The following is a 23013-nucleotide window of genomic DNA, read 5'->3' on the forward strand; positions in this document are numbered from 1 at the left end:
GTGCACTAAAGCTGCCTGAAAGATTAGTTTGATATGTTTTAAATATGATCAAATAATCACCAGGATCATTATGTTATTATTTCGCAGCCCATGCTACAAAACATGTTGTAAAAAAAAAAAAGTGGTGAAACACTGATTTAACTTGCTGTGTTAAATTTAGAAATAATCTCCTTGTTCTCCGTGTGCAGCCCTGTTAGTCACAGGTGTTGCACAACACGTCTTTTAATCATCAGCAAAGCATCAGTGCCTTTAAAAGGAGAGACGGGTCGGCTATCAACAGCCACTTGACATTGAGGAGAGGAAACGGCGTTTCAAACTCAGTGGTGCGGCCGGTTTGATCGACTACCAGGGCCGTGAACACAACACAGTGAGGGCAGAGCAATCTAAAGATAAAAAACTTCCTTCATTTCGTCTTAATTCGTGATGACAGGAGCATTCAAGTCACTGTTTTAAATTTCGTGACGGAAAGCCTAAAAAAAAAAGTTTGTTTTCATCTTTACAATTTAAATATTAAATAAATGCAATATATTGTCAGATTGTTAGGAGAAAACAAATCTAATAGTTTTCTTCTTTTTTCAGTTTGTTGTGGATCCACAGGGGGAAAAAAAAAAAAACCTCCTCAGCCCTCTACTTTTACATTCATGGCAAACAGGCACAAATAAAAGGAGCGCGGACCTTAATAATGGTCTCAAGCAATTCACACATATTTATTTCTGCATTTTAGAAGCTTCAAGCCAGGGAGTGAAATCCGGACAGGTTGTTATAGCTACGCGATCCACAGGGGTTCCGATGTCTATTTAAAACCCTTCGGACCCTCCCTCTCTCCTTTAAACAACATTATATATCACACTCGCTGCATGCTAATGCGAACCAATTCTCAATGAGCACTAAAACACATCTTAAAATTAGCTCATTCTGGCTGTCTGAGTTCAAACTGCCTGACTAAGCAACAGAGGGAACATATCATCAGAAATTCCCCCTTTGGCGATACCTGCTGATTGGGTCCTTAAAAAAAAAAGGAAAAAAAAGGCAGCAAGCAGCTTTTAACTTTTAATATTTGGCTCCCGAGTTCTGCCGCGAGCAGTCGCGACAGATAGATCCTCCCTCAGTTTATGTGGAGGATCGAACAAATATATATATATAAATCCATCAAGGCAGATTCTCTCTTTTTTCTTTTTCTTTTTTTTTTTCCTCCTTTCTTCAGTTAAAATCTCAGTGCGCGTCTGAGCGCGCATGCAGGCTTTTCTACTGGAGAGGGCTTTTTTTTGCGAAACTTTTAAGGATGATATACCTTGGATGTTTCCTGCTGCTCTGTGGGCTCACGCATGTCATGGCAAGTTATCCCATCTGGTGGTAAGTTTGTTTTAAAATGTTCATTTCATTTCCCAGAACGAATGCAGACATTTGTTTAGTTAGTTTGTTTTTCACATGTTGAGGGAGAGTGGTGAGCAGGTTACTGCGAAGACTTAAGCGGAACGTTTTCAAGGCGCACTGATGGTAAAAGTCGTCCCAGCTTGATTTTGAGAATTTTTTTTTTTTTTTTTTTTTTTTGAACACGAGTCTTTAATATCTGGGGAGTCTGAGATGGCTTTATAACGAGTCCAATATCGATAAGAGAGAGGGGGAGGAAAAGAAAAAAAACAACAACACGTGAGTGAAGGACGATTTGTAATTTTCAAAACTGAAGCAGGGAACCAAGTCGTGGAGAACAAAAATACATGTTTTTGAATCAGGATGGTTTGTGTGTATGTGTGTGTGTTTATGTGATGAACCTCGACATTTGCAGCATGAAACAAGAGCGTTTTTAATATTCAGAGTGCAGCAGGTGCAAAGTTTGTGTGCCTGCAAGTGTGTGTTTGTGTGTGTGTGTGCGCGCTCATCCACTTCTGTGTGTGTGTGTGTGTGTGTGTGTGTGTGTGTGTGTGTGTGTGCGTGTGCGTGTGTGTGTGCGTGTGTGTGTGTGTGTGTATCAGGGGTCAGAGTGACACAGAACACTATGAAGATTCAGCTTTAATGCTTTGGACAAACTGTTGTATTAGTTGTAAGTATTTTACTTTTGTCTATTTTTTATATTAATTGTGGTAATGCCATGAGAATAATACAATTCAACGTACAATTAAATGTGACTCATTATTATCTTTATCTAAATAAACTTGCCACACTTCTTTTACCAAAGGCTTACTAAACAACACCACAGTTTGATGTGTGATGACACTGGCTGCCGCCATGAATACCGTGAACATGAATGGCTTTTACATTTCATCACTTTCCATCGTTAAATAAAAATCAGAAACAAAGACATTCTCCACACTGTCGGTATCTGATGCTTTTCACTGCAGAGCGTGCACTCATACGACTGCAAATTGAGCCTGATTATTCCTCATATTTAAGAAACTGAGGCCTGAAGCATCATATTTTCTTTTTACATTCAATCTGGAGAAGCTCTTTCTCAGGTCACAATGTGCTTTTTCGCACAAAACGAACAAACGATGCCTGTTTTTTTTTTACCGTAAGTCCCTCGATATTTGGGGTTGCTTAGATATTAGCTGTACCCTACTCTACTTCCCTTAATGGGTCCCCTGGTGGTAATACTGATGAGAAACTAATTACACGCACAGCTGGAAGGAAATCCTGATATAACAGTGGGCCCTCTGCAGAGGTGGGAAAAAAAGACTCAAGACCCAAATCTGAGGACTAAAAAGTTTGTGCATCCTTTACCAGCTCTGTAAACTATATTTTTGGATGTCTCATCACCCGATGAGTTTGTTTTTGAACCGTTTCAGTTCGATGCCAGTGTGTGCAGTGCCATGATTTATCTCTGCTGATTGACACACTCGTGCACACTGAACAAGAGCTCTCTCTCTCTCTCTCTCTCTCTCTCTCTCTCTCGCTCTCTTTTTTTCATTGCTTTTTTGTGGCGCCAGTTATGAATGACACAATGGAAAGCAGGTTTCCATTCTGCCATAACAAAAGCTAACTTGTGTGTCGATGGTTTGATGCTGGAGGGTTGGTCAGGTCTTTCATTGACTACAGGAGTTAAAATGAGAGGCAGGCAAACATAACGGGAGCAGATCCGCTGTATCACTCCTATCAGTGCAAATGATCTTCGGCTGCACATGAAGTCACGCTCACGACGCTGGGGTTTTTCTCTTTCTTTGCAAGGCGACTGATGTTATTTTCTGTTTCATGGCAACTCATCCCAAGTCAAATAACATGGCTCCCTCTGGATTGCACTCACTACGCCTGCATTGTCTCTCCGTTTCTTTTTTTTTTTCAAGCAGCATGTCGGCTATCTAAGGGCTGAATCGCTTCTTTTTTTTCGCCCACAGATTCTGCTGAACCTGGTTTCAAGTGGCCGTCAGAGCCGCATCACGCACTGTAGTGGTAGCAGGATAGGGATATGCACCAGGACAGGTTCATGTCTGTCTCTTCTATCTCGACCTGCCATGACATAGCCTGGCTGCACCCGCCACCCCGCCACCCCCTTCCCTTCCCTAGTCCACCCCACCTTAGAAGATAAATACCTGGAGGTGAAAGCTTGCCGCACATTCCTTTTCCCAAACATATTCTCTTGATGTCAAAGTCGGCTCCAAGGCCCCAGGGCCCACGAGTAAAGTGGTAATTCTAAGGTACCCTGCTTGGGCTTGCTGAAATATGCATTAAACCTGCGTTGGATACACTTAGACGAGAGGGGGAAAGTCTGTACTAAGACAAAAATTGAATGTGATATATGTTTTGCTTAAGTATTTATTTGTTACAGCTCCAACCAAAGTGTTCATTTGACGAAATAAACCTAAACAGCACGAGCGAAGCTGCTTCTATATCGATTAAACCGAATACTTGTGTCTTTTGGCAGCTGGGGCTCGAACAATAAATGGATTTCTAAGTGGGAATTGGAAAAAAAACAAAAAACAAATGAAGGCAAGAGCACTAAATAGATGCTTCAAATATTTGTTTGAGCCTCTTTAGACAATAGCTCCTTTAAAAAAAAAAATCATAAATCATCCCTGGTTGAACATGTCCTGCCTCCTTTCTAGGGCCATTTCCTAACACAGGAAGAAGTGGCATGGATTACTCAGCCCCACTGAGACAGACACAGAGACGCGTGCGAGTGAAGCAAACTAAGCACATTGACTCATGATGTTTTTTTTCAGGGAGATGACCTGGCAGGGATGCGTGCAAAAATACCCTCACTGGTGTAGTCCCGAAGGCTCATTACAGACCCTGGCCAAGAGGAAACTACTGTATATGTATATGAGAACGTTTTCCAGCCAATATTCCTGCATTGATTAGAGCCAATTCTTCCTCTCTTCTGCACCGTTTCCTGCCGTTGAGACACATTTGGAGCTCATTCACTGATGCACAAATTGGTATCCATGATTGAGATGCCACATTCTTCATCTGTAGAGGAAAAGGAAGCAGAGGAGGCTCAGCAGGCCTGCAGTGAATTGTTGTACATGGTTTTCTAAGCTCTGTTTGTTGTGCAAAAGCCTGCACCAGTTTTGGGATGGGATGTGAACTCGGGTTTGGGCTGGGAACGATGTGCTTCAGGGTACGTGGACTGACAAGGGCCAAAGAGAGGTCAGCTTGTGATGGGAGCGCCTATGTTTACTGATGGATGTTGCAGACAAACTGCAGACAAATATGATTTCCTCTGAAGTAATTTTCAACTTGCCATCGCTCGCTCACTGGATGCCTCATTTATGATTAACCAGAGCGGTCTAGTCAGTTGAAAGTAGGCAAGAAATTCTGTTTAAGACTGGGTGACACATAACTCTAACATTTGCTTTGGGGGAAAAACTCAGTGGTTCAACCACCAGGTCATCTTATGGCTTAGACACACCTTAACTGACAACATTAAAGTAAAATATTGAAAAGAAAGCAGGTAGGATTCAGGTAATCAAGGTCGGCATGCTTGCTACCGTCAGAAGTTGTCAAACAAGGGGTCATCTGGCTGAGGAGAGCTCTTAAAGAAAGCAGCCTGAGGCCAGTGTCAGGAGTCTTGGTAATCTTGTTGTGATCAGCGATTAGTCCTTGAACAACAGTGAGCAGGTCAACGGATAGTGAGCTAACTGAAGAAGGCAGAAGACTGCACACCTGCTCTGGCTACGGTAACTGTTAGCGAGCCCATATCACTCGGGGGAGGATCAGCAGATTACTGCTGCCAGTGTTCAGTCTCTAATTGACAGCTGATGTGAGATGAAGCCTTGTCTCTATTGCCAACAAGCTACTTTGTAGCTACTCTGCAGAGCATGTGCCAAAGATAATAAGAACTCTGCTATTAAATAATCAAGCAGTCAAAATATTGATTTTTGTGACACTTCAATAAAAACTCGGGTCAGCAGGTCGTGCGGCTACAGAAGAAATGGTGTTTGTTTATCTCAATTATATCAACTCTCATCCAATCTTTTTAATTAAGAGCTTCACATTCAAATCAGCCCCATTATCCACCTTCATATTTAGCCAATAAGGCTTTATGTGATGTGGAAACACCTCCAGATAAACTGACAAAAGGTCATGTACAAGTACATTGAAACAAAATGTTTCCAAAATTGGCTAAATTACACGCTACACAGTGATACAAAGGATATCCCATTTCTATGATTACTAGTTACTAAAAGTCCTAATTGAGAGGACACAGACAATAAAGACAGAAAGACAGAGAGAAAGCAATAAAGGCAGTGAGACGGAGAGATGTAATCAGTGAACCAAGTTTGCACTTGTTGTATCCCAGAATACCTTCCTCAAAGGAAAAGAGGGGGGGTTGGGTTCTGTGTCACACTTAATACACTCTCTGAAGTTTCAATGTCGGGTTTGCACTCTTATTACCCTAAGCTGAAGGCCTGTTAAGTGTGCGGACAGTTAATAACAAGGTGTAGTTTTCCAAGTTGTCAGCTTAAGGTCTATGAAGACCTCGAGATGCATCGTGGACTTTCATCTCAGACAGAAGCAGTGGCTGATTCTGCGGCAGCAGGGCTGCAATTTCAATGCACACAAAGGCCAGGTGTCTGCAGAGAGGGTAGTTGAGGGGATAAAGGATGGACGCCTAATGGTAGCATCTGATACAGCAAATAAACACAGACAATCAAAACATGCTCAGACGTAAAATTACACTGCACCTGGAGAGGGAAATTAGTCCCCCGCTTGAGTGGTGTTAAATCAGTAAATAAAGACACAGGCAGGCGTGCACTGACAATGTCGACTTCCCCTCTCCTTGCAGGTCGCTAGCAGTGGGCCACCAGTACTCCTCACTGGGAACTCAACCGATCCTCTGCGGAAGCATCCCGGGTCTGGTGCCCAAGCAGCTGCGCTTCTGCCGGAACTACGTGGAGATCATGCCCAGCGTGGCCGAGGGGGTGAAGATTGGCATCCAGGAGTGCCAGCACCAGTTTAGAGGAAGACGCTGGAACTGCACCACGGTCAACGACAATCTGGCCATTTTCGGACCAGTGTTGGATAAAGGTATTAAAAGCAAACCCAGTGTGCTCTCTTCAGCATCCTCAAAGTGCATGTAAGACTTGTCTTTGCCACTATTATGTCATGAAAAGAACCTGTCAGTTTACCTCAAGCACAGGTTGGCAATATTTGTGCTCTGAATCCCCTGAATGATTCCTGGTATTTTAATTTGGTACCATTCTTGTTTTCTTTGGTCATTTGTGACGAGGAGAAGCAGTTTGCCAGATGGCCAGAGTCTGAACATGATCTTATTACGGGGATGTATTTGAGTCACAACCACAAGAAACAAAGGTGTGAATGTGTAATATCACAGGTCACATTTTTGAATAAATTATCATCAAAGTCTGTACCAAGCATTATATTTTGCTATGCTGATCATGTCTGAAAATTAATGAAATAATTCATAAAATAATATTCCAGCACTTCACAGTCCTCTTTCGTAGAGCGATTAGTATCTCATACCCCGTCTTTCGCTCTTGAAAAACTAGGCTTTATCTCATGAGTACTACTAACATTTTGATTATTGCTTGGCCCACTTAGCTAATGTTTCTAGAGCCTTGGAAATGCAACCAGTGCATCAGTTTTTATGATCTGTATTATTTATGCTATTTTCGCCGAGGGCCTGAAGTATCACCCGTGATCGTTTCACCGGGAACTTCCTCTATCACCTCCACAGAAAACCTGCAGGTTACTGTCAAGAGATGGTCAGATTATGGTCCATTATGCCTTTTTTGACATCATACAGGATGCAAAATTATTGTGCAAATGCAATAAATATCATATGCCTGGCAACCCTGAGCAGAAGTCAGTGCTATAAACTGAAATTACCTTTAACCAAATATCTCAGTAGCTTGAAAACCAGACAAAAGCAGTGGTTCAGGAGCATTTCCAAAGGCTGCTCAGTTCAGTTATAGATATAAGGGGCTGTCAGAAATCTACTAAAAAATATGACAAACCTGAAAGAGGCACAAATATTCAACAAAAATCAACAAATAATAGCCCAGGTTTATATGAAAAGATTGTCTTTGCAAGGAAACAATAATGCCTTAAGTGACTTGTTTACTCCGACACCGCTGTTCCTCCAGTAATGCTATCTGACCCTCATGACCCCAGAAAGACATTTCTATGTTTCTGCACTTCAAACCCTCTTCTAAGTTCTTAGAAGGTCTTAGTTCTTCAAACCAACTGCAAAAAAGACTGCAACTCCATCAAATGAAAGTGACTTATTTGTACCTCTGTGCTGATAAACTCCTCCATTATCAATTCTGTATTCTCTCTGTCTTATATTTGCATTAGAAAAGCCGCACTCCCCTGCGTGCATCATCCATTATGCACGTTCAAATCCTTGTTTAAATAGACCTCAGACTGAACAAGCTCCGAGCAGCCTGAATGCATGAAATGATGTACACAATTAAGACGAGTGAGTTCTGTCTTGTTGGAGTTTTCTTTAGGAGGGAATTCCCTGTGATTGTTCTTCTGCGCCATCCTCTGAAGGGCCTTAAGCATGGTTGTAATTTGAGTTATGGAGTTTTCCAAAAATATGTTTTGTCCCATTAGATTCTCTGCATGTATGACAATTCGGGTCTAATCATGGGCTCAGACTGTAGAAATCCCCACTGTGCCATGCACAATTTGAGAAGAAAGAAACCCCCACAACCTCGACAGAAAATCTGTTACACATCCATATTTTACTGTGTTCAGGGGTTGCTGACTTTGTATAAAAGGACATACGCTTAAATGTAATGCACCTCCGAGGCAATAGTCTGACATTTTGTGGAGTTCTCGATGAGAAGATTGATTTTCATGTCTGTCCGTTAGCTAAGTATGAGGCTACAGCTAGCAGGTGTAGGTTAGCTTGAACCTCCCATGTTTGTTTTTTGAGCAGATTAAAAATATAGAATGTTAATTAATGCGCTTTAGAGGTGCTAGTTGGCAGATTTTGTTCCCTCCAGATGACGCCAAATGCTCTTTCCCTTTGATTTCAGTCTCTATGCTAAGTTAAACTACCTAGCTGCTAACAGTTGCTTCATGTTTAACGTACAGATGGGAGAGTGGTATCGAACCATTCACCTTTTGGCAAGAATGTGAATAAGTGCATTTCACAAAATGTCCAAATATTGCTTTGAGTACAGAGGATGCCTTTTATGACAGGCTTTTTAGTGTTCCTCATTCCTTGCTAACTCCAAAATGAGTTACAGGCTACAAAATTAAGAATGAGTGGAAGGGGAGGGTCGAGGATCTAAACCTGTCACCTAGTTTAGGGAAGATTGATGCGGACACAGGGGGGTCGGAGGTTAGCCAGGGCAATTGCTTTTAATAAACTCCTGAGCCAGTTGATAGAAGGGGCTTGAGCTCAGGTAGGTAGCTAACGATAGGGGTTCTCAATCCGAGCCCCATTGTGGTGCAAAATGCCACCACATCTCTCCCGTTGCATCCCCTCCCAGGCCTAAATTGCAGGGGTACTGAGTGTAAAGAGGAGGCTGCTACTGGGCTTTAGTGAATCATTTTGATTGGATTAAGGTCACTGAGGCCCTTAATAATGTGAGAGGTCAAAGTGGCTGGATTAAGTGCCTTTGTCAGAGGCCAAGGAGAGTGACTCAGGGGCTCACAGGCCTTTGATAAGGCTTAGTAGGAGAGGGCTTCCATTTCATTGGATTTGATTGATGCTGGTGTTTGTCTGTGCAACAGGGCCATTGTCCTCACTGGTGTCTGTTTGTCTGCGATTCAGACTGTTGTGTGTTGGTTTCCTCCTGCCTTTTTTGGGGCGCGAAAGCTGAAAGGAAGGATAGGCGCCTTTACGGGCTTCAGAGGCTTAGTTCCTATCAGTTAGCCCATCACTGCCCACGTCCTCCTCACCTTCAGAGAGGACATTAGAAGTTTGTTTTACAGAGGTGGATTAGGCCAAGTACTAGAGGAATGAAAGACACGGACTATTACGGAGAAAGGGCAGGTTCTGTGAACTGAGCTAGGACTGAATGGAAAACAGTTTTCTGCTTGTACAAAAATGCTTTAATCACTCGCAAGCAAGAAATACGCTCATGCCAAATGATCATACACTGGCCTGACCACACACAAACATTCATCCATCTAAATGCACGCTGTCACGCATGCTGTTACGTCATGCGCCGACACATAAAAGAGTCACTCCCACCTTTGGGTCGGACACATGACTCTTCTGTGAGCATGTTCTCGCTCCCTCACACATGGCCCGATCCTCCCTCTGTGTTTCTCTCTCACTCCACACCCCAGATCACGAGCCCTGCCTCTGGGCTATGTCTGCGTCAGCACTCATTAATTTACATTAACTAAAGTGTCAAAACATGCACTGCTGGAATCTGCCCGTGATGAAAGGTAATAGAAAGCTGCGCAGGTGTTCTTGGTCTGCGGAGCCGATCCCAGAGCTGTTTCGGCATTTGTGGTATTTACAGAACACCTACCTACTATATGGATATAATCAGGCTCCAGTTTATGAGTCATATGATAGAATTAGGGAGGGCACCTTGGCTTCAAAGAGTGGACAGTCACAGTTTCACAGGTGTTACCACACAGACAGGTAGCGACATGCACCATCACTTTTCTACTTGAAACCATTAAATTCAAATGAGGCTCACAGGAAATTCCTATTACGTAATACGTAAAGTGTGTGGAAGGGACGTGTGTAGCTCTGACTTATCTAACCTTCATCTCCTTTAGGTATCCCTCCCTTGCCCAAACTCTGCATGCCAGGAAATCCACCTAATGAATTAACCTAAATCATTAAGTCCCATCCAAACTAACTGGGAAAAGGTCAGGGGATGTGGGTTACGACCTGTGACCTGAGGATGAGAAAGTGTAACTATTTAGGATGAGCTAAGAGGTCTCTGCTTTTCATGAGACGTATGTCTCTCCATGCTGGGGGAGGGAAGCTGGCGCACCAGTATATCATTAACTCTGGGCAAGAAAGAAAGAAGGGGTGTGGTAAATGGAGTTGATGGGGGGACCTTAGCCCCACTCCCTGCTGGGCACTGCTCAGAGCACAATATCTTCGCAACCATGAGATTAAGCAGGAGAAAAAGTGCTTTTCCCCATTCACACGCCCTTTAGATTGTTTTATTAAACCATTTGAATAGGGATTTCCCCGTCTGCCGACAAGCGGGGTCCGGCCAATGCATAGTTCTCTGTTGCTATGACTTAACTTGGTCCCCACTAATCACTGGCCAGGGCAAATTTCATATAAAATATCTGGGCCCATTGTGGGACTAACACAGCGTGACAGTGGCAGCACAATAGGGGATTCAACCCCCCAGCAGGTTGTAGGGACCACTTGGCCTGCCAGGGTCTGGCAAAGTTTGGTGGAGGAGCATTGTCGGAGTAAAAGTGTCCTGAAATACCATAAATTGGTCGTAAAACCAAGAATAGCTGAGTGACTGATGTAAGAGCTGGTGTCTCCAGGTGAGGCAAATGCTAATGCAGGTGTATAAAGCCCCTGGAAGTTATGTGAAACACAGAGCATGACACATAAGCAGTAGTTTGAGAAGACATTTTATTAACCCTCTTAAAAATAATAAAAAATGTTGAAGATGTGAATGTGAACATTTTTATAGGGCTACTTTTAATGGCTTTTTGATACAAAGTGTCAAGAACACCTTGATATTGGCACCATGTTCACAGTCTGGTATTGAGGTGTATGTATACGCTAATACTCTCCTCATATGTAATTTAATGCTCTGAACATTGTTGGGGACAACTCATAGTTCCTGTATTTTCAGGAATAGAAGGTATGTTACTAAAGAGGGTGGGCCTGTTACAAGAACTCTGCGACCTCAGAGACCTACTTAACTTTTTTTGTAGGGTAGCCTGTCTACTCACGCTCAAAGACACCAGGACATATTTAATTTGCCCCGATCCTTCCCCTTTGCTCATTTCATCCCAAGATAATCCTCTTTTCCTCTCCCATTTTAACTCTTCCTCCCCCTTATGCTATGCAGCATCAGTTCCAGTCATCCATAAGGTCACGTTTCTAAAGGAGATCCCCAGGGTTCCATTTTCGGCCCACTTTTTTTTTTTTTTTAAAAGCCCAAACTTCTGTGATGCATTAAATTAAATTCTATCTCTATGCCAATGATGCAGTCCCGCAAAGCAGAGACAAATATAATTAAAGTGACAACAACAACTTTTGCCTCCAAAATCTTGTAGCAGGAGATTAAGAGGACAGTAAAACCACCTCAAATTGTAATTAAGTACGGTACTTGAGTAATTGTACTACAGTCTGTCAGTGGTTGTAAATGCAGTAAGTTTTTAGTTTTTCATCGAGTACACAATTTAGTTGTAGAGTCCCTTAACACACATTAAATAGAAACCATATAATGAACACCTTAACAACACTGATAGAAGTAGAGATAACATCTCAACTCATTCGTAACTCATGTAAACATTAGCATTTAACTGGAGACAGTTTCCTCAAACTTTGATCTACATCTTAACAGCCTTCAGGTACCGTGAGAAAGAAAGTAAAATGAGTAAAGTGAAATGATCTGTGAAGGATGTAAGTGAGCGTGCAGTAAGCAGGACTTGAGGAAGCAGAGCAGAGGTTCAGATGTATCCTGAACATTAGTAACCCTGTGCGTACACAAAATAAGTATGCAGTGGGTGGTGGAGGATGCCAGCAGACCTTTTCTCTTGCATCATTGTTTCTAATGCCCTTTAGTCCTCGAACTGGTTGGAACCTGCTGTAAGGGAGGAGCTCCTATTCCCTTCAGCTTTATACTCCTCCTTTTCGTTTCTTTCTTCCCCTCCGTCGTTCTTGTTCTGTAGACAGAAGCATGTGCTGCCTCTTTATCTGTCTCATACACACACACACACAATCCCAAATTTCACTATTGATCTTTAACCCCCTCTGTGCATTTATTTACTCTGTTTATTCATGTCATATTACCACCTGGTGTTCCCCACTTTCTTTAACTTTGTTCTCTCCGTCTCTTTTCTTGTGATTGTGCAAGACCATACAAGTACATTATTATTTAAGGCAATCTCCCAGTCGCAATGAGTTCAGTTCGAGCAGGGAAGCAAAATAATGACTTCCCTTTTGCTCAAAGTGTTGTTCAGGATCTGGACACTAGAGTCCCATTTCGGTGTTGTGCCTATGCTTTGTCCCCGCAGTGTGAGGCAGTTTCCTAACCTTTCAAAAGCTTAATTGAGTCTCTTAATTATAGGCCTGTCAGACCCGTCTCTTCCTCTCATCTCTCTGGAAGATCCTGATCCCTCTGAGTCATCAGTTAGCTATGTCAGACAGAGGCATAGAGACCTCGCTGGCCTTACTCAGAGACTTGGACGATTGATGTGTGGGCTAAATGAACCCACACGCTGCTTGGTACACCTTTGGTAGATACCTTAACACATGTAGTCAACAACAGTAATGGACTCAACAGTATGTATAGTGTATTTGATGTTGTCTTCTTGGCTTAGGTTGAGAAATATTTGCTTATGCAATCACACAAGACCCAACACAAGCAGATATCCATCTAAACAGGTGGTGACCTACATTCTCTGTAATTATAGCTACAGCTTTCTTATAAATGTAATCCTGAAAATAATCATCAGCAGCAGAAACTCGTTACTCACGTGACTGCTGGGATGTTTCATTGTGGGATGTTGCCAGCAGCTATTTTTTTCCCCAATGCTCCAAGTCTTACAGATATCTGAATTTCTCTTTCCAGCCACTCGAGAGTCAGCATTTGTTCACGCCATCGCCTCGGCGGGAGTGGCGTTCGCAGTGACCCGTGCCTGCGCAGAGGGTCCAGCCACCATCTGTGGGTGTGACACACCTCACAAGGGCCCCCCCGGTGAGGGATGGAAGTGGGGTGGCTGCAGCGAGGATGTGGAGTTTGGGAGCATGGTGTCCCGGGAGTTTGCTGATGCGAGGGAGAATCGGCCTGATGCGCGCTCAGCCATGAACCGTCATAACAATGAGGCAGGAAGAATGGTGGGTTTTCTAAAAAGCTCTTTTTTGGTGATTGTGTTGCAGCATTTTTCTAGTATGAGATGTTTGACTAACACATTATTTTCTTCTTTAGTCCCTCAATGACAACATGTTCCTGAAGTGTAAGTGCCACGGGCTCTCAGGCAGCTGCGAGGTCAAGACGTGCTGGTGGTCTCAGCCTGACTTCCGAGTCATTGGTGACTACATGAAGGATAAGTACGACAGCGCGTCGGAGATGGTGGTGGAGAAACACAAGGAGTCCCGCGGATGGGTGGAGACCTTAAGACCCAAGTACAACTACTTCAAACCCCCCACAGAGCGTGACCTGGTTTACTACGAGAGCTCACCCAATTTCTGCGACCCCAACCCCGAGACCGGCTCCTTCGGCACCCGCGATCGCATCTGCAACCTGACGTCCCACGGCATAGACGGGTGTGACCTCCTCTGCTGTGGCAGGGGTCACAACACCAGGACTGAGAAGAGAAAGGAAAAGTGCCACTGCATTTTCCACTGGTGCTGCTACGTCAGCTGTCAGGAGTGTGTGAGAGTCTACGATGTGCACACCTGCAAATGAAGACGCCTGGTTCTCGTCTTTGCTCACCAAAACTGAAAGACTTCAGTAGGCATGAGAACAAATACAGCAACTTTGAGAGACTGTAAGGCTGCCTGAGCTATCAAGGACTCCAGCGGCAGACGTAACAGTCTTGTGTTTTTGTGTCGTGATGCTAGAAAGAGCCCGTCTTTGCCTCGATCAGCTGAAAAGTAGATGTTGACATCGTCCATATGAACTGCAACAATGATGCTGATGATGACAACAATGTTGATATCTCTAGCGATGAGTTTTCATGTACTGACGTAGAAAAGGAGAACTGTCGGCTAATTGACGAACACCATATTGGTGATTTTTTTTTTGTTGTCTCTGTGCTCCACGTAGTTCCTTTTGTTGAGATTAGTCCAGTACTGCCAATGCTTTCAAGTCTGTGTGGCAAACAATGAAAGTGTCACATTTTCTTCAATGTTTAATCATCCTTCGTTTTTTGCCACAACAAGATTTATGAGCTATTTACATGATCAGACACTCAACAGCATGCATTCTCCTCCTCAACGGTATAAGTATGTATCTAAAAACTAACATTATCGTGTGAATGGGTTGTGTTTTTTTATTTTTTATAGTGTTAATATGTTACTGATGTTTGGGTAAGAATGCACTTGCACCTGAGTGAATGTAATTGTTATGCTGCAATGTGTTTACATGTTCTCCAATCCTTAAGCTAACAAGCTAATATCTGCCACAACTAACTTTATCCAGAGAGTAGACATGAGCCACATTCGCTGAACAAGAACACACGCGGTCCGCACACTTTCCAGAAACACCCGAGAACACCGGAAGCTTTTTTCTTCAGAGTAACAACGCTTCGGATGACATGGAGAGTTATGACCAAAGACGAGAACAGAAAACCTGCTGTAAGTCCCTGGAGGTCAGACAACCCAATCGCCAGAATAAATGTCAGCTAAGTGCATTTATGCACAACCACAGATAAGTTGAACCTGAACGTTTCTTTTTGTTGCAACGTAACTTGTTGTGTAGGTTTAATTTTCTATTTCTCTCCTGTCACAATGCTGTGCTTCTGGTTAGGTTCAGGCGCATGGTGAGGGTTAGGAAAACATCAAGGTTTGGTTTATGTCCCAGTTTGGGGTCGCCAGCAAGGCGTCCAGTAGCCTTGTTGGCTGTAATAATGTCACTTACATCCCCTCTTCCTCCTGTTGCAAAAGTCAGCTAATAATGTGAACATGATATGCTGTGTTTGCTACGCATGTCAACCTCGGAAGTATCTGTGGTTTGCAGAAACGTTAACTGCCTACATTATATCCCGGCGACAGGGCTGGATCAGAGAGCTGTAAAGGAATCAAGAAAGGTCAGCACTTGAGAAAATATGAAGCATGTCCTCCTTGTTTTTATCAGTATTAGGAACGTCTCATGTGACCGGGTGTGTGGGGGGGAAAACTGTTATTTATAAAAAAAGGGATGTTTCCATTATATTTTCATTTTAAACATATAACATTCTTTTATTTTGAAATTAGACGAAATGCAAGTCAACTGAAACACAGATGGCAAACGAACCGCAAACTAAGCTGTATATAAGCTCTGTAAAATGCAGTATGATTGGCAGTTGTAGTAGAATTATGTGCATGTGATGACTGTCAGCTGTGGTTTCTTGTTCCCCAAACTTTACAACAAGCAGCATCACTGAAACTATCAATACTTCCCTTACTTTAATGCTGCTAAGTAAAGTTATATTTTTGTGTGTGTGCATGTACGAGTCTGTGATTGTGTGTGAGTGTTTAGGTCCTTACATTACAGTATGTCTTTGTTTTGTGTGTATTCTTGCATGTATTGATTCTTTCTGTGAAAGAAACCTATTATCTATAGTTTGGAGAAAAAAATGTGAAGTTTTGACTAATTCTTGCATACAGTAATATCCATGTTAACCAAAATAGTCCAAAATAGAGCTTACGTTATTTTAGTTACCTGTGGGTTTCGTAGTCATGCTAAACATCAGGGCGAAAATTACTCATGTTGCTCTCCCTCAATTTGAGATGAAATACAACACAGTGTTTATTTATTTGGAAAGTGACAAACTACTGAAAGCTGAGACAAGACGTCTAAACAAGGTACATAATTGTGATGAAACAGTGCGCGTGCCATTTCAACGATAGCATCGACTATGGACAGATGTATGCCGTCACTGATAAATTATTGTTTACAGCTAATGTGATGCTACTGTATGTCTCAGGCATGTATAGTTCTCAGATTTTTTATCAAATTTGCCCAGCCATGATTACTTTTCATCCTGACTGAAAAAATTGTAATGAGCAGCCATAACCGGGTACACATCTTAAGTCGTCTTTAATAAAACTACACAGCAACCACTATCAATACAAGAGCTGTTATCTTGCATTTATTACTGTACACTTTATATGTGATCGATTGCTCGTGTGGGCAACTTGCCGCATGTTCTAATTTTTTGTTAAGTCTTAAAAATCCAAAGTTTTGTACAAAGTAGTTCTTGTGTTTTTATGGATTCCTAAAATGTTGATGTTTTTTTATAATTATTTATTTCATGCTATGTACATATTAGTAAGTAAAAGTATATATTTGCAGAAATACATTTTTTTTGAAGCAGTGTTGTGACTCGTAACACTGTAACTTTTTTTTTTTTACCTCATCTCTGTTTTTTTCACTGACTGCACACAGGTATCGTTTGTCCTGCTGCCTGTAGTAGATTTCTAAAGTTAACTCTGTAACACCAAAATAAAGCAACATAAACAAACCAAACCGTTGTTCTCTTATCTATGACTGAAATTTACATGTTATTATTTCATTCATTTTAAGGTGTCTTTAGACCAGTGCCCACTGACCTCTGACATCCTGGGGCTGATGTGAGAACATGTGTATAAACTTGAATCTGGAGATGAGAACACAATGTGAGATACATTTGTAATGTGTCTTCAACCCCCAGATGGGGGGAAAACCGCCCCTTTCAGTGTCAGTCAGCTTAAAGTTTTGTTGACATTTTTAGAAATAGTTGTATAAAAGTATAAAGCAAAAAGATACTGTTGGCATTTTTTAAAAACAGCCCTCATAGAAAAGTCACACCAACCTACGCTTTTCCCACAGAGGACACAAATATGTGCAATGACGGCCAATTATTTTCATACCGAGAAGATTATGTGTTGGAATAGAATTATGAATGATAGTGTTGGTCAAATTCAGCTTTGGAAGGGTGTGAAGCTTAACAGCAAGTGGTGATGGTACATGTACGGTGACCATGAGAGTTCAACGCAAGCTTATTAAGAAAACATCAGAACATCTTCACCAGTTTGACAACAAGCACAGCATTTAGCCAAAAGAGAAAACACAAGCGAAGTAGCAGAGAGACTCTGCAAGTAGAAACTGTTCCAGGGGACGCTAAAAAGTGATGCACATGGCTGGGACATGCTTGTTGCTGTTGTTGTGTGTTAAAGTCATTGAAGTGGGTTATCCAAATGTGGTACTGAAACATCTGTTAAATTTTAAAGTAAGACTACAAGCGTGACGCATGCAGCTTCTGGATGTGTGCATCACCTTGTAGTGTTCCCCGGAAACAGTCTCTGCTCTAGTCTGTGGTACTTGTAGCGTCTTTGTACTTGTTTGTTTTCTCTATTCGCAGATTTTTTTTTTCTAAATGTTGTGCATGGATTTTGTCAAAGTGGTCTTAAATAACTTGTGTATTATCTATTTGCATGTATTGTATTTTATTTTCCACCTACTGGTAATAACATTTCAGCATCCATGTATATCTCAATCCCAATACAGTTGACAGTGATGATGCAACAGATAAACATCTTGAGAGAAAGAAGTCCAAAAGATATATATATAAATGAAAAAAAAGTTATACAGAATGCTTTCCCACCTTAACCTTTGATCTTTGACCCCAAAAGTCTTAAAAAATCATCTATTTTGCATTTAAACTTATATGTATGATGTATTTCCTACATTTTACCCGGGCAGTAAATTAAACAGCCTTCTTTGATGGGAACCTCTAATATATGGACTGGGCAAACTGAAAAGCAAACCTGAAGCTCAGCCCAGCTTGATATCAAAAATTCTGTCGAGCCTGTTTACAGTTTTACTTCTCAACATGGATCCACGTCCACATATGATGCCGATAACTTCCCTCCTGACATTTGGAGTACATTTCAGTCAAACTTTGATTCATCCTGTGTCTCAGCTGGGAGGGTAATCTGTAAAAGTGTTTTCTTAAGTTGCATTGCATTGAGATCTCAGGTCTACTGTGGTACAAGATGACATGTCTAGAAGAACCTTAACTGTTTAATAGTAGTACCAATAGGTTATCATAGCATTGGTAAAACTGTCTGATCTGCAGATGGTGCCACATTATGACAACACAATTGCAACCTACCACAGATCATTCTGACGTGGTCCATTGATTTTCTTCAGCACAAAATGAAAAATCTAATCACAGTCCCACACTTAGAATATGGACAAGCTGTCAGTCATGAAGACTAATAGATTTAGGCCATAATACCCAAACACGGGCGATGGATTGGTCCAGAGAACGAAAGAAGAAGAAAATAAAGCTGCACTAATAATTTGATTCCTTTGACAGGCTGCAGGAGCCAGCTGTGCTTTTTGGAGAGACAATAATAACAGAGAAAAAAATCTTAGTGATGAGAGTTTAGAAAAAGATGGAGCTTTGTCGAAGAGAAAGACCTGATCTCGAGATAGATTAGGGGTTGGATGTGAATAGAGCCCACCAGTGCTCCGGCTCAGCCGCTGGACCCCTGATAGTCTTTGAGCCCTGCAACAATGTCACCACCAGAGGCCAGGTCTCACTGCTATCTAACCCCATTATCTCACAGAAAGATTGATACACACCCCCTCCAGAGTGGAAACACCACAAAAAGTGATACCCTTCCGTTCTCATTCATAGGGATTCATTAGTCTTGCCCACCCCCACATCAAACTATATTTTAAGCCGTCTTTCACAGTTTGTCCTACGACTAAACCTCATTACTTGGGCGTACTTATTTTCCCAGACATATATAAAAATGTTATGGCATTTAGACCATTTCCTCGCAATGGGAAATTAATAAAGACTTGTTGAAGTGTATGAGCTCCTGGGAGCCAGCCAGGTTCAGGTTTGGTTTAGTGACTGGGAGGCTGTCATTCCACACCTCGACCTTTGACACTTTTCACACCATCTGAATGGGAGAAAACAAGTACAGAACATGAAACAGATCACAGGATGGACAGAAACTCCGGCCCTGCAGCAACGCTGTCTTTGGGGCTGAAGGAAATGGGCCCTTCCCTTCAGCCAGACCCACCTCGCAGCTTTGTCACCCAAGTGAGATGTACATTGTTAGCAGATAGTTGCCAGAGGAGGCTACGGCGGCTCCAGTGAGGGAGATGGCATCCTGACTGTGAGAACTTCGACGCGACCAGACTGCAAGAGTCACCACCCAATAACCATATAAATGGGAGACAATGGGACTGATTGCAATCGGTGTCTTCTTTTTATTTTATGTCCCGAGTTTCACCCTGACATTCACAACAAACCACTGCATGCATTTCAATAAAGCCGGGGCAGACCAGAGCGACATATATACAGTGGAGTGGTGCAAAGGCTCACACTCAAAGGACACCATGCAAATACTCCCACAGAAGTCACACTTTGGTTACAGCCAGCTCCTGTCTCTCCTCTTCCTGAGGCTTTTTGATGTTCAGTTCAACATAATTCAATTCAACTTTATTTACATTAAAGTGATACTCAGCTATACAGTACAGCCTCCCAGTCTTGGAACAGCATGCATGTCATAGAGTGTATATATAGAGAAACATAACATGGAAATCACCGTGAACAGTTGTAAAATTGAAGAAGTGTCCTGAGCTAGTATGTACCGGCTGGTAGTCAGTAAGGTGCTGTGAGCCCAGAGCGACAGAGTGCAGTGTGGCAGTAGTCAGTGTAATAATTGTATCAGTATCAGTGGAATTTTGATGGAAAGATAGTGTGATAATGTGATATAAGCCATACTTGAGTGTAAGTAAAGATATCTTTGTAAAATATTAATTAATTTGGTAAAAGTGAAAGTCACCCATACCAATAGTACTTGAGCAAAAGTATCTAATACTGAATGTACTTTCTGGCAGTAAATGTACCAAAGTATCAAAAGCCTGTTTAAAAGTCAACCATGATGCAATGTAACTGAGTAAATGTATCCAAGCACTGTACTTAGGCACAATATTGTGGTACATGTCCTGTATTTCAATTACTTTACTTAGTTACTAGTTACTTTGCAGATTGTTTTCTGCATTTTTAAATTAATTTATTTTGTCTGCAATCAGATGGAAAAGAGATGTTGTCGACCAATATGTCAGGAGATATCATGTACAGTTTAAATTATTTTTATTTGTACTTTTGATACTTATGCACATTCATTGCTAGAAAAAAGTAGCTTTAATATAAGACACTTTAAGACTTCTGCTCTAGTAATATTAATATGTGATCTGATAGTCTGATTGAGTATTTTGCTGTGTTTGTTTATGCAAATGGCCACAAAATAAATGTATTTTTAAAATGTGCTACTTTGGCTCTGATGCAAGCTACAATCTGCAAAGTAACTTGTTACTAATATTTTGGATAAATATAAATCGATATTAAGTAAATTTTCTTAGTCAAATTCCATCATTGGTCAGTATGATGAGTGGAATTATATTAGAATAACTGATACGTTCAATTTGATGTTTTACCTTTGTGCAAACATTTTGTAGTTTGAAAGATGAGTTTGAATGTGAAAAGATGACAGACTGAGCTGCTCTGATGCTCAACATGAAATGTGTCTGACTGCAGCTTTAAAGAATGTGATTCTCAAAGCTCTTCTTGTTGATAGGTCAAACACACCAAAAGGTGACGGTCCAAAGCAGAGCTACAGAGGGGAGAGTGCAGTGTGTGGGCATTTCATTATGAAACTGACTTTGAAGCAGGTCTTTTGATGTCAATATGTTCTTCTGTCTGAAATTAGATCACTCCCTCGGATTCAGTCTTTAACACATTTAACACATCGAGCAATCCAGATCAGAGAAATATCGAAAGTAAAAATAAATTTTTTCATGTGTCTATTGCGAGAAAAACTGTCATGACAGACTCCCAATTTCAAATATTACAAACTAATCTCTCTCACATTGTTAAATTCACGTTATTTATCCTTAATGGTCCTGTTTATATGGCCTGTAAGTGATATTTCTCACTTCTATTTTCTAAATAAATAGATCCTGACAGCAGTCACACCTTCACCCAACACTTCAGCCACTAAAATCTAACTTTAGATTGAGCCATGTGTTGTTTATCACACAATGCTAATCACTAATTTGCCACATTTTGGGTAAACATTAGTCACAGCAGACGGATAAAAAATAATCCAATACAGATAACTCTTTGCACCGACACAAAATAAAACCCTCCTCTGACGGCTGTGTTGAAACATCGTCACATCTGTAGCAATCATGGCAATATGTTTTCCCTTTTACAGCCAGGGAGGGGGACGTGCGAAGTATGTCACCCGCCTTGAATGAGGATGATGGGTTATCTGTGAGATTTCTAAAGAGGACGGCCATCATCAGAAGAGATGTGACACCTGTAAAGCAGCCTTATCCCCTTTTGAAGTGCCTGTTTGTATTGTTGAAGCCAACAAAGGAATTTTGCCACCTCTGTACTTACAAGAGAACATTAGTCAAACTGGGGAGATAACCAGGAGGGAGGGGAGGTGGGGGTGATATGGGAGACATACTAATGCACTACACAGTCTGCAGGTGTGTGTGTGTGTGTGTGTGAGAGTGTGTGTGTGTGTGTGTGTGTGTGTGTGTGTGTGTGTGGGTGTGTGTGTGTGTGTGTGTGTTGGCAGGGTGCATGTGTGTGCATTTGGTTACAGTGCTGACTCTTCAGTTTGAGGACATTTTTCATGGGGAGCTCTCTGTGCTCAGGTATGCTGCCGTAAGATGTGGTCTGGTTGTGGTGGTGGTGGAAGGGTCCCGTGCCTGGAGGTTGACAAGGGGTCATCATCCAGATCAATGTGGGCTGGGGCTGTAGAGCTGGGGGGGAGGAGGCAGACATGATCACTCATTAGTCACCTTTTCACCTCTCTTGTAGCTCAAAGCGGTTCAACAGGTAGGATGAGGGTGCGCACACGTCCAGAAGAAGTTTCAGTCGGTCTCTCTGGAGGATGTAGATTCAACATTTGTTGTACTCCTGTCATATCCATCTAGAAACTGAGATTATTTCACTTGATGAGGACTGAATCCTTATGCATTTATTCTTTTTTTGTTATACAATTATTACATGTGTCTCATTTCATACAGTTAATAACTTAAAAGTTTCAGATGCCTATTATAGACAGGGCCGGTCCAAGACGTTCCGGTGCCTTAGGTGATATTTTTCTGTGAGGGCCCCCACCGTAATTTAAAAGGGCAACTTTACCCAAAATGGAAATTTTGATAATTATCTACTCACTTTCACTCTGATGGAAAGTTGAGTAAAGTTTCGTAGTCCACTAAACATTTCTGGATCTTAAACAACTCCTAAACAACTGAAGGACTTGTTTTATCACAGAAAGAAACAACCAGGGCGACCCAAGTCTCCAGCACCTCTGAGATGCCAAATTGATTTGAAAAGACACTTTTAGATTAGCCAGTGAAAAAACTGCCTAAATATTGCAACTTTTTTTCAAATCGATTTGGGATCTCTGGACGTCCACAGCAGCAACACAAGAAACATATGATGATATTAGCTTGACTTTCTACATCATCGAGCGGCAAAATGCAACATGCAACATTGATGTAGCAATAAATATTGATCTGATGGTATAACACTAACAGTAATGATTCTGCTGATAATACTTAAATACCTTTATTCACGGACGGTTTTGAATGCAGATGTTTTTCAGTGTGGTTTAGTACTTTTAATCATGAAATGATGCGTCAGGTATCACCCTGACCAGTGATATACAGTAACTGACCATCTAAATACAGCCAGGACACCATC

The 23013-nt window shown here is 41.7% G+C and overlaps 1 protein-coding gene across 1 annotated transcript; it reads left to right on the forward strand.

The window, feature by feature from the left end:
• The first annotated feature begins 582 nt into the window (after positions 1–582).
• wnt3a (wingless-type MMTV integration site family, member 3A) lies at positions 583–16753 on the forward strand. The gene is made up of 4 exons (XM_030401900.1): positions 583–1353; positions 6221–6462; positions 13152–13417; positions 13509–16753. Exons 1-4 carry the CDS (start codon positions 1283–1285, stop codon positions 13986–13988), a joined length of 1059 nt encoding a protein of 352 aa, XP_030257760.1. The 5' UTR covers positions 583–1282; the 3' UTR covers positions 13989–16753.
• The last annotated feature ends 6260 nt before the right edge of the window (positions 16754–23013 follow it).

The sequence above is a fragment of the Sparus aurata genome, chromosome 21, assembly GCF_900880675.1.
Source record: "Sparus aurata chromosome 21, fSpaAur1.1, whole genome shotgun sequence".
Classification (NCBI taxonomy): domain Eukaryota; kingdom Metazoa; phylum Chordata; class Actinopteri; order Spariformes; family Sparidae; genus Sparus; species Sparus aurata.